Genomic DNA, 12402 nt, shown 5'->3' on the forward strand with positions numbered 1-12402 from the left:
GATGCTCAAGTCTGCCACCAGGAGGCTTTCCAAACCCTTAAGGATTCTGGGTTAGGTAAAGAATGAAGGTCCAGCAGAGAACTTATATTCTAGCCTCCGGTTATATTCCTGCCTATGTTATTAGAAGTAGATGTAAGGCGACTACAGTTATGTCACAGTGTCATAGAATGTCACTTCCCTGGGGTGATGCAACAGTGGTAGATGTGGGTTCAAATTCCAGCCTTGCCACTGACTGACCTTACAGTACTATAACAATAATAATAATAATAATTAAAATGAGAAGTTTTTCCTGGTCACTTACTATGAACGAGACATTATTCAAAGCATTTGCACCAATGACCCTCTTTTTTGCAAATGATAAAACTGAGACTTAAAGTAGTTTAAAACTTTACCCATGTTTATATGGCTAGTAAGTTTTAGGAAAGTTACTTAATCTTTCTAAATTTTCTTATCCTGCTTTTAAAATGGAGGGCATAATGCCCAGCTGAATAAATATGACTTTAGTGTACTTTTAATTTCCATGACAGGAAAAAGGAAGATGGAAGAAAAAAATAGCTCCTACATTTCCATATATGAAGGCTTTTAGATGGACCCTTTTACCTTTTAATCATAAACAATTAGTATTTCGTAAAATTGTTTCTCCCTGAAGATCTCCAAGGTTCCATTGATTTGTTTTAAGTATTTTCAGTAAAGTCAGTATTTTTAACAAAGGCTAGGAAAAAATGGGAAGAGGGATAATCCTAACTCTGGAGAAGAGACCCTTTGTTGAAATCTTGCACTGGGAATATTTTAAGCATTAGTTGATCGCAGGCACCGGCTCTTGCCTTTACAATCTAAAGTATGTTACACTTTATTGTCACCTGGTCCAGAGAAAGTGATCACAACACCTGCTTGGCGCCTGCATTGGCTCTCCTGTGACCCCTTGGACATTGACAGTAGCACGCTGAGCTTCTAAAAATCAACATCTGACATTTAAGCTTTGACATTCTCAGTCTCATACCTGGTTTTAATGTTTTTACTGCTACCGAAGTGGTATTGTTCCATAGGCCTTCCCACACTTCGCCAAACTGACCAGATCCTAATCGCTTCAGAAGCTGTACGGAGTTGCGGTCGATCTCCCATTGGTCCACGGTTTTATACGACAAATCAAAAGGCACTGGCACTTGTATCTGTTTCACAGAATAATTCGAATAATTATAAGAAAAAGGTTTAACATTTTTTTGGTTGAAAATAGTAGTCTAGGCACTTTTTTAAAAAGACACCGTTTTTTAAAACCAAAATATTGTAAATTTTATTCTAATTACTTTAAAATGAAAAGCAATCATGGCAGAATCTATATCATTGCTCTTTGAGCTGCCCTCCCCCTCAAATCATGCTACATCAGGCACCCTGCGGTCCATCTGCCCCACCCCACACCAATGCTACCCTTACATAGGTCTGGCGTGATTTTCCTCTTTTTACCTAGCTCAATCCTCCCAATTCTAAGGTCCACTTGAAGTTCCACCTCTTTCACAATTACTCCCCACATTCTTTGGCCTGTAGCATTTATGTATCATATATTTTTGCGTAAGTAAAATGTTCATCCATTCACGTACTTGTTCCTTTAGTGAATACATATTTTTCAAGCACCAGAATGGCAGGTGCCATTCTGTAAGCAAAACAGACAAGACCGCTGCCCTCCTAGAGTTCATCTTCTAGTTCATTACTGACCATCAGAAATTATCTTAGCTCCTCTGCCAAATCATCAGCACGGTGAGTACACAGAAGGTGAATGTTTCTCTGTGAACACTTGTCCCCACCAGAATTCAACAATATTCAAAAACTGAGTATTTTTTAAGCCACACCTTGTATCAGGTAAGCTATTCTTCGCATGAGCCTACATATTTTTGTGGGGTCATGCCAAACCATCCAAGATGCACATACTTATACCAAAAGTGCATATTCACTTGGTAAGATTTAAGTCAATGAATTCCCTACATAGTGGACAAAATTCTTCGGCTTCTCCCTGTCTATAAAATTTTGGTCAGATGTTCCCCGGAACCCTTCACTGATCATCCAGACATAAACCACAGGGCTGGCTGTCCCACTGACAGGACATGAGACCTAAACTCTGATGAGGAGCTGAGGTTTTGCCCCATGACAGTGCAAGACCACTACACAACTTTAAATAAGTGGAGGTAACACATGCAACAACTGAATAATGATAGATGTAGACAGATGCAGAATAATGACAGATGTATAAATGTTGTTTGGTCTGGTCAAACTGTTAGAACAGTTAGTTAAATGACATCTCTATGCGGACAACTCAACCAGATAATGAGTCTAGTAATTTCATATTAATATTCTTGAATACAGATCTAAGTAAGAATTATATTTGGGCACCACTTTTTTTTCCCTCGAGCCATATCATTAAGCGCTCCAGTGGCAGGATACCAGATTAATTTCCTAGTGCAAAGGATGAATGTTTTCTGCCTTTAGTGAGTGCCTTAGGTCAGGGGTTGGCAAACTTTTTCTGAAAAGAATGAGATAGTAAATATTTCAGTCTTTGTGGGCCATGAGGTTTCTGTTGCAACTATTAAACTCTGCTAGTACAGAGAAAAATCAAAGACAACTTGTAAATGAACGCGTATGCCCATGTTCCAATAAAATTTAGTATTTAAAAAATAAGAGTGGGACAGTATGGGCTCATAGGCCATAGTTTGTCTATCCATGCCTCAGGTAATCGAATGGTATTTTTTTTTCCTGAACAGACAGATCACATGAGAGATACTCCAATATCTGAAGGAGAAAAGTTAACTTTAAAATGAAGACAGCTTAAAAGCATTTCACCTTTACACATGGTTTTCCCAGCTGGACACACAGGCCATTACTTGTCTTGGTGTAGTAGTCTACAAATTCATTCAACGATGCAAAGGTTCTTCTCTGGGTAAGGAAAAACCCTCCTTCATCCAGTCTTCTGATTCTGTAGTGTTTCACAACCTTTTCATCTAAAACTGGAACCCAAAATAAGTCCTATTAATACACTTCTTGCCAAAGCCAAGCAGATTTGATTATTTTGCGGTGATAGTTTCAATGCATGGAATAACATTTTCCTAAGTTCTACTTATTTTGCAACTTGGTCTCAGAAAAGACTTCAGGAAGTTTACAAAAGATATACAGCAGAATAAAAAGGAAAAAGAATTGGGAAATCACATTTTAAAGGAAATATAAAACAAAAATAAAGGAGTGAGGTCACCACTAAAAAACCTAGCCTTTGAGGCCTATTGGACTTGATTAAAACAAGCCATAAAATTGACTCTGTTATTCTAGGGGCGCCTGGTTGGCTTGGTCGGTAGAGCATGCAACTCTTGATCTCGGGGTCGTGAGTTCAAGCCCCCACTGGGCATAGAGCTCACTTAAAAAAAAAGTTCATCTATCAAACTAGCAATGCAAAGAAGGAATCATTATCAGTTTCAGAAAAACCATAAGATAAAATCACAAAAGTTGTTTAGAAACAGTTCAACTCTTCCTGGTACAGACACCACGGAGAATTTTCTCCCACGATATCCTATAAAGCGGAAATAGAATAAAACAGTGTCCTCAGTACTACCCGACAATAATATAAGGAATTCTGCAGGGCAGCTCATTATACCGTCTCTAAATGCAGGCCGGTAACAGAATGTCCAAGCACAGTTCAATAAAAGCAATTCTACAGGGCCCCAAATAATGCAATCCATGTATACAACTTTCCAGCACTATTGCTTGATCCAAGGCCAAGTCCTGAAACAGCTAAAGCAATAAACAGACTGCACACCCTTTTTCAAATCATCTGACTTAGAGTAGATATTTTGTTGCTTTTGCCTGCCACCAACCATCCTCCCTTTCTCTGGTAATTGCACCCCAATTTTCTTCAGAGAATCATTGCTCCTCTAACAGCATGTGGTTCAGAGGCACTGGTGCCCACCCTGCGCCAAGGAACCGACAATCAGAGCCAAGAAGACTCAATTCCAGGACTTGTGCTAGAGAGCTCTAGGAAAACAGGAAACAGTCTGTTGTTATGGCTTTTGTTTTGGTTTGGTTTCTGTTTAAAGGCTGGAGTTTCCCGGCGCCTGGCAAAATCTTGCCCCCAGGCAGAGAAAGAGCTTGCCTCAGAAGCTCTTTCCTTCAACTGGAAAGCGAAGGTTAGCCCCTGGAGCCCACAAAGCTTGGCTTCTCAGCTAAAAGAATCAGTCAACTTTTTTACTTAAATTAGTTTGAATAGGGCGCTTTTTTAAAGCACTTGCATTCAGAATACTGTCCAGTGCATTCCATAAGCTTGTCTTTCATTTAGCAAAGTTATTGGTGAGCATTGAGCAGCATTTACCAGGGATAGAGATACTTTGAATTCCCAGCTAAATATAGAAACTTGTGTTCCAGTCATCAGTCAAGCTGGAACAATGCTCTCATGAATGGAAAGAAGACTGAGTAGAAGACAGCTCAATCCCAGCGTGGAGATGTCCTGAGGGCACAATGCTGGTGAGGACAATGTTTTCCTCACAGAATAATCAGCGTACCCCACAACGGCTAAAATAAAAAACAGACAATAGCAAGTGGTGCCAAGGAAGTAGGGTAACTGGAAATCTCATACACAGATGATGGAAGTGTAATTTTCATAATCACTTTAGAAAACTGTCAGGATCTACTAAAGTTGAACATAATTATCTGTGGTATAGTAATTCCACTCCAACGTATGTAACCAACAAAAGGCACAACATATGCACCACAACACATGTACAGGAATGCTTAGCAGCATTGTTTGTAAGAGTCTAAACCTGGAAACAATCCAAATGTCCATCAACTGTAGAAGAGACTGAGAAATTATGGTGTTTGTCCAGGGAATACCATACAGATATGTAAATAAACAAACTATAAATGCACACATCAACATGAATGAATCTCACAAATGTTATTTAAAACTATTATTTAAAAACTAGCAAAACTATTGACATTTGGAGTCAGACTGGCATGTAGGTATGATTCTCTTTCTTGACTGGGGGCTGGTTTACATGGACATATTCACCTTCTGAATGTTCATCAAACCAAACTCTTATAAATTGTGTACTTTTGTTACATATGTCACACATCCATTTAAAACAATTTTTTTAGGGGCGCTTTTGTGGCTCAGTGGGGTTAAGCGTCTGCCTTCAGCTCAGGTCATGATCCCAGAGTCCTGGGATGGAGCCCTGCGTTGGGCTCCCTGCTCAGCGGGAGTCTGCTTCTCCTTTTCCCTCTGCCACTCCCCCCGCTTGTGCACACACACATGTGCGCTCTCTCTCTCTGTCAAATAAATAAATAAAATCTATTTTTTTTAAAGAACTTCAATGTTCTCTTACCAAAAAAAGGTAAATATGTGAGGTGATGAATGTGTTAATTAACTCAGTGGGAGTAATCATTTCACAAAGTATACGTATATCAAATCATCACATTGTACACTTTAAGTACCTTACAATTTTCTCAATTTTTCCTCAATAAAGCTGAAAAAAAGAATCACATCATCTGCATACAGAAAAATATTTTAGTTTTTTATAATACAGAGGGTGGGAGGACATTGCGATTCTCCAAAAGCCATATAAGTTTCTTAAATCACAATTTTTTTTAAAGATTTTATTTATTTATTTGGCAGAGAGAGAGACAGCCAGTGAGAGAGGGAACACAAGCAGGGGGAGTGGGAGAGGAAGAAGCAGGCTCCCAGCGGAGGGAGCCTGATGCGGGGCTTGATCCCAGAATGCCGGGATCACGCCCTGAGACAAAGGCAGACACTTAATGACTGAGCCACCCAGGTGCCCCTTAAGTTACAATTTTTGAAGGATCTGCAACATACTCTCATACTGTCTGATCTGTCAAGTTACCATTCCCACTGACCGTGACTCTTGGGACAATGTTAGTTGCCCTGTATAATCATCACCAAATGGAAGGGTTTTATCAGGATGTAGTGCTAAACTCATAATAATTCCTATATATGGATTAAAAGGCTAACAGAAAAATTAAGGAGAGCTGTCAACAGTATCAGCCCAATTCATTTCTCCACAAAGTAATAAAAATATTAGAAGTAGAAAGGTAGCTAAACAGAAAGCATACCTGCAATTTATATAAATGATTGGCCTGAAAATTCAAGCTTTGCCATTTATCAAACAGAAAAGTACATAGATTATAGCTGAGATGTCTAGCAAGCTGATAGGATTATAATTGGAAATGATTGCAAGCAATAAAAAAAATTCCCCTCTTTTACACAAGATGGACAATATCTGGTTTCAAACTGAAGTGGAGTGTGTGGAAAATAACCATAAACAGGAATTCCTTTTTGATGCACCACAAAAGACCTAAAGATTTCCAAGCTGGAAACTAAAATCAATAAATGACTGAAGAGTTAAAGGACTCCCTGTAATTTTCTTAATAAGGGATGCAAATCACAATGACTGATACGGCTTTGGCAACTGTTATTGATTATAAAGAAAGCCTAAATAAATGTTTGCCAACTCTGTACAGGTTTCAACTCTCAACTGTAAAAACCAATACTCTGCAATACATTCAGAGTTCTCAAGCACAATAAAAGTAATTTTGTTTAATAGAAAAAGCAGTAAATCTGGAAATGGGAGACCCAGGTTACAATTTAACTTGTATATGACCAAAAACACATCAATCTCACCAGGCCTCAGTTTCCCCACCATTAAAATAAAAGAGCAGGCTTTAAGAAATCTCCAAATTTCCAATTGTTTCCATCTTAGTAATCAAACATTTCTGATGGCTGTTGTTTTCTCTCCCTGAATTCCCATTACTTGCTGTAGTCCTTTCAAAAACTTAAGTAATGGGACGCCTGGGTGCCTCAGTCCATTAAGCATTTGCCTCTGGCTCAGGTCATGATACCAGGGTCCTGGGATTGAGGCCCACATTGGGCTCCTTGCTTGGTGGAGAGCCTGCTTCTCCCTCTGCCTCACACTCCCCCTGCTTGTGCTCTCTCTCTCTCTCTCTGACAAATAAGTAAATAAAATATTTTTTAAAAATTAAAAAAAAATAGGGGCGCCTGGGTGGCACAGTGGTTAAGCGTCTGCCTTTGGCTCAGGGCGTGATCCCGGCATTATGGGATCGAGCCCCACATCAGGCTCTTCCGCTATGAGCCTGCTTCTTCCTCTCCCACTCCCCCTGCTTGTGTTCCCTCTCTCGCTGGCTGTCTCTATCTCTGTCAAATAAATAAATAAAATCTTTAAAAAAAAAAATTTAAAAAAATAACTTAAGTCATTCTCCCCTCAGAGTGTTGGACACCACTTGGATGCTTTCCGTACGAATCTGAATCTTCTCAAAGCTGGCCCCTTCTTTCAGATCTCAGTTTAATTCTTCAGAACCATCCCTCTCCACCCACCCTACCAAATGCAGCCCTCTCTATCTCCCTCCTATCACCCAGTTTAACTGTGAAACTACTTATCTCAATAGAGGCAGCTCCCTGATGGCAGGGGCTCTGCTCTTTTGACCCACTATCTAATCAGAGCTCAGCACAGAGTAACAACTAACAGAAACATCTGCTACATGAATGGAAGATGATTCACCAACTCTTGAATTTGAAGTGAAATGTAAGCTTCTGAAATGTCCACTGCAAAATTAAATAGGTCAATACACAAATATTTCAAGACAAACTTCCCTGGAGTTTTATTTTTAAAGGGAGGAAAATACACTTAGCCCCAGAACATAGATACTATGAGAGGATAGTCATTCAAATTTATATATATGTATATATATATATATATATTTTTTTTTTTTTAAATTTCTGCAGCATAGCACAGAAATAACTACTCCATCTCTAACTGACAGCATGGATATTTATATTTGGTTCATTCAAGTTTTCAACCTAAATAAGACTGAAAGACTATCTATATATCTATGTGTCTATGTATATATGTACCTCTCCCTCTCCCCCTCTCTCTACATATATGATGTACAAATTAGACCACAGAAGCTACATCAGGGAAATTCAATACATTTTAGTCAGGAAGAAGGCACTTTTAATATTGTATTCTTGAGTAATCAAATCCAAAATATATGATTGTTTTTTTAAAAGTGGTCTTAAACTGTTAGTAGTGAGTCCAGACATTTTCAAGTTGTCATTCCTAACAAAGGTTGAATTGAGGGGGTCTGAGAACTAGGGAGAAATGAATTTTCTATTCCTTTTCTGGCTCGCTGTGATCTTTATTATTGTACCAAACCTACTTCGAGGTCTACAGACTATAAAAGAGAATCATAATGTTTGTGCCATTCTTATTGTGAATGACTGAGTTCAGACTAATTAAGCATTCTAGTAGTTCATTGGCAAAAACCATAAGGCTAACTATAAAATATAATGGAACCATCCATCAACAAACTCAGGAGCATCATGATTGAATGAATTTAGCTAAAAGGCCAGGCATCCTGAGTTTACATCTTGACTCTCATTTATGCTGTTTGACCTAGGGGAAAATGTTTCACCTGTCAACAGATTAATCTACCGGAACATGTCGAAGAATCAGGATATATTGCAGAGATGTAGGTAAGCATGTAGGAGGAGTACAATAAAGGTCTGAATGTTAAATGTTGAAAGAATTCAACGATTTCTCCCATGAACTTCCGTAAGGGCTGTGACACAGGTCACGTGATTATTTGGCCCCCTTCGCTTCCAGAGTAACTAATTCTGGGGGAATCTCTGTGATAGGGATGGAATCTTATGATTGCAGTCCTGTTTGCCAGACTCCAATGCTTTTCTAAGTGGTCGACAGCAGATACAGAGTCCAGCTTTCTCCTAAGGGGGGGGGGTTCTTACTTTATATCATCTGTGCTGGTAAGAAAAGTGTTTGCTGTAGGAGGAAGTGCTGTGAGCTTTCAAGGAGTTCTGTCCCCATTTTACCACATCACTAACATAGTATTCAGTGCATATCAAATCATTATGAATTCCAAGATATTCCAAAATTAGATTTTTAAAAGACAGAACCTCCAGAAATGAGATTTAGGATACAATATGAACGTAATGTTAGAGACTATGTCTGCAAGACACAAAGGCAAGCTAGTAGCTCAGTGAAAAATATCAGCGAAATGAGTAGCTTGGCATTTTATAGATAAACAAATGGTTGATTGAGTCGATTTTCATTTTTCAGCTGATCTTCTGGCATCATCTGGGCACAGTCTTATTCCTCTTGACTGATAATAATCTGTTCCCATACTGAGTAAAACACTATGACTTAGATGATTGAACAAAGGATTGAAAATCAAGAACTCACTGCCCTAATCTTATTCTGCCAGTGATTTGTTCTTTGACCTTAGGCAAGGAATTTCATTTCAGTTTCCTTATCTAGAAAATGAGAATAATGATCTTATCTATATACCCCCATAGGGATAGTTTGAGTGTCATTATTCACAAAGGATGATAGATATATCTAAATGTGCAATGGATGAGTACTATATTAGAATATCAGTATTATCAAATAGCTTTGTCAACAAAAGAGAGCCACTTCCAAAGTAAAATTTTCCACTCTTTGCACAATGATGGCTACATAACATAGTGGGCACCAAATGTATTAAGTGAAGAAACTGCTATTAATTCTGCATAAGAGAGCTCCTGCACTTGTAAACTCCTTTTTATTAGTACTTTGCAAAACTACTATGAAGATAGTCATAACTCCTCCAACACTATTGCCTCAGAAATCACGCTAAGATTGGTCTATAACAATAAGTAAATATACATTTAATTGAGTTATTCTACTATATTCCCATTAAACAATTCAAGACACACACTCGTTTTACACTCTATTTTGTTCTACAACAGATATAGTAGGATCCTAGTGTGAATAGTTTTGAAAGGAGAAAGTACATCTGTCTTAAAATATTAAAGCAGTATCATGCAAAAGAGTCGTTACCTCTTTTTCTGGGAAAAAACACACAATACAACCAAGGGAACAAACAACTATTTTTATGCATACATTTCAACTAGTGGATCCCCTTGGTCACCTGCCTTCCAGCCAGGCATATTTGAGAGTGCTGTGGACATTGGTCAGTACCTCTATTAAACTGGCAGGCTAAGTGAAGACCGATTAAGAGAATGTTTTCATTAGCTGACTCAAAAAAAACTTAGTAAAAACTCTATTTGAGGACACATCCAATCACTAGCTACCTTTATAAGTCAAAGACGATATAATCAGTTACCCTTATACACAAAAGTCGACAGTCTGTCCCATATTATATAGCACAGAAATCATGAGCCTGAACCATATACTGTACAAATACTTAATGAATGACATTTTTGAGAAAAATGTTGATCTTATCCTCAAGACCCCTATATTGTCTGACTCTCTCTAAAAGTAAACCAACTCCCGATCAAAGCTGGCTCTTATATTTTCAGGACAGAATGTCAATTTTACTGCTTATACATGTGTTATCTTAAGAAGATGAATATCTAAGGGCACCTGGCTGCCTCAGTCCTTAGAGCGTGCAACTCTTGATCTCAAGGTTGTGAGTTCAAGCCCCACATTGGGTGGAGAGCCAACTAAAAACAAAAAACAAAAAACAAAACAAAAAAAACCTTCACATGCTGAAACTTAAAAATAAAAAAGGAGAAAAAGAAAAAAAGAAAAGAAATGAGTATCTCTTTAATTAATAGTACATAACTGTAACATTGAATATTATGCTAGATAACAGGGAAGTATCTCCCACAGTTTCACATGAAAACGGCATTTGCAGCAACTAATATTGCAGAGAAAGTCTCCATGAAACAACTTGACTCTTTATTCCTCTCGGGACTCTAACATCTCACTCAGTATTACATCTGCAATAAATCACCAGGAATTTACATGCTTGGATTATATTATCTCAGTTTCCTACAGAAAATCTTTCACTGGTCTAAGATTTAATGTGACATGAGAGCCAGTGCTTCCACTTTTCAAAACTTACCCTAAGGAAATAATCCAAATATTGACATGCATTTATTTAGCTCTATCCCTGCTTTGTTCCAGAAAGACTCAAAGGCTTGCATAAATTATCAAAATAAAAGAAAACTTAGAATAAGTGGGTAAAGGAAAGAGGACAAAAGGTTAAGGGAAGGACGACCCTCTAGGAACAAGGCCGGTATGCTTTATGTAAGGTATTCTTTACATTCCAATCCAGGTTTGCTAGATGTATGCCAACGATTTGGCTCTCTACATTTCTGGCAGCTCATAGGCCGGAGGGAAACACATCCAGTTACCTGATTCCCTGAAGAACATAGTAACATTAACGTTACTCAAAAACAAAAGCAAAAGCAAAACAAAACAAAACAAAAAAAACCACAACTATCCCTGGAATTGAAATGAGACAGAAATTTCTCATGTAGGACCTCATAAAGGAAACAAAGAACGGGAAAAAAAAGAAAAAGAAAGAAAGAAAAGGAAAAAGAAACACAGAAAATGCAATGAGTAATAGCAGCAGCAGCATTCGTAATATAAATACACCGACACATTGCAAAGGGGTGGCTCTTATCATGTCCATTAATGTGGGTCCATTTCCAACATGAAATTCAATAAAAGCATTTATATGGGAAACTAAACGCAGTTCATCATCCAAAAGAGGAAAAGCAGTATGTATAAGGATGTTCACTGCAGCATTTTTACAGCGCTAAATGACTGTTAAATTGTAGTAAATCTGAAAACTGAGAGTTAAAAATATAATCATAAAAATTATGTAGTAACAAGAAAAAACATAATGTGTTAAGGAAATAAGTGGGATACAAAATTAAGAGAATAGTATAATTGCAAACATGAGGATGTGTCTGGCAGCTCCCATATCCCGGGGCCCTTTACCGCTAAGGGAAGCCAGCTGAGGTTCTCTGTGAAAACCATAATTGCATAAGGGCAAAGATGATTACATTTGCCAACATGAAAAGACTGGCAGATCTGTGAGTATTTTACTCCCTGTTTTCCTAACCAACAGTAATAAAGGTACAGTGACTTTAAAATAAAAACAAATACACAATGTTTCCAGCTTCTTTAGAGAAGCCATGTAAGAATTAACTCTGTAAGACAAGGTTCACCCATTCAGCGAAAGACTGTCCATTCTGATACTCGGCAGTCTTTGAGACCCCCATTTCTCTTTGAACTTAATGCTTAAAATGAGAACGCATCTCCTCCCACGGAAGCCAGCGAGAAGTACAACGTGCTTCCCTTTTTGCCTTATCTGCCAGAGAATCCTTGGCTAAACTGATTTCTAAACTGTGATAATTATCTCCCATTAGAGGCTCAGCAAAATCTATTTCTCTTTTCTTTTTCATTGATTTTGTCTTTTTTATGTTTAGCTGTATTTTACCAACTTAAAACCTTTTGTAGAAGTAAGCAAACACATGCACATATGAAATGATAATCAAAGAAATGGTGCATCTACCGAACCTAAGAAGAAATT

At 38.0% G+C, this 12402-nt stretch overlaps 1 protein-coding gene across 1 annotated transcript in view; it reads right to left on the bottom strand.

Moving 5' to 3' along the window:
* FRK (fyn related Src family tyrosine kinase) overlaps positions 1-12402 on the bottom strand; it is a 61601-nt gene that overhangs the window by 15915 nt on the left and 33284 nt on the right. Inside the window, exons 3-4 of the mRNA XM_040627480.1 lie at positions 2830-2993; positions 1001-1169 (exon numbers count right to left, since the gene is read on the bottom strand). Of these exons, the coding sequence (XP_040483414.1) occupies positions 1001-1169; positions 2830-2993 (333 nt within the window). The remainder of the gene's footprint in view (positions 1-1000; positions 1170-2829; positions 2994-12402) is intronic.

This window comes from Ursus maritimus, unplaced genomic scaffold (assembly GCF_017311325.1).
Source record: "Ursus maritimus isolate PB19 unplaced genomic scaffold, ASM1731132v1 scaffold_13, whole genome shotgun sequence".
NCBI classification, from domain to species: domain Eukaryota; kingdom Metazoa; phylum Chordata; class Mammalia; order Carnivora; family Ursidae; genus Ursus; species Ursus maritimus.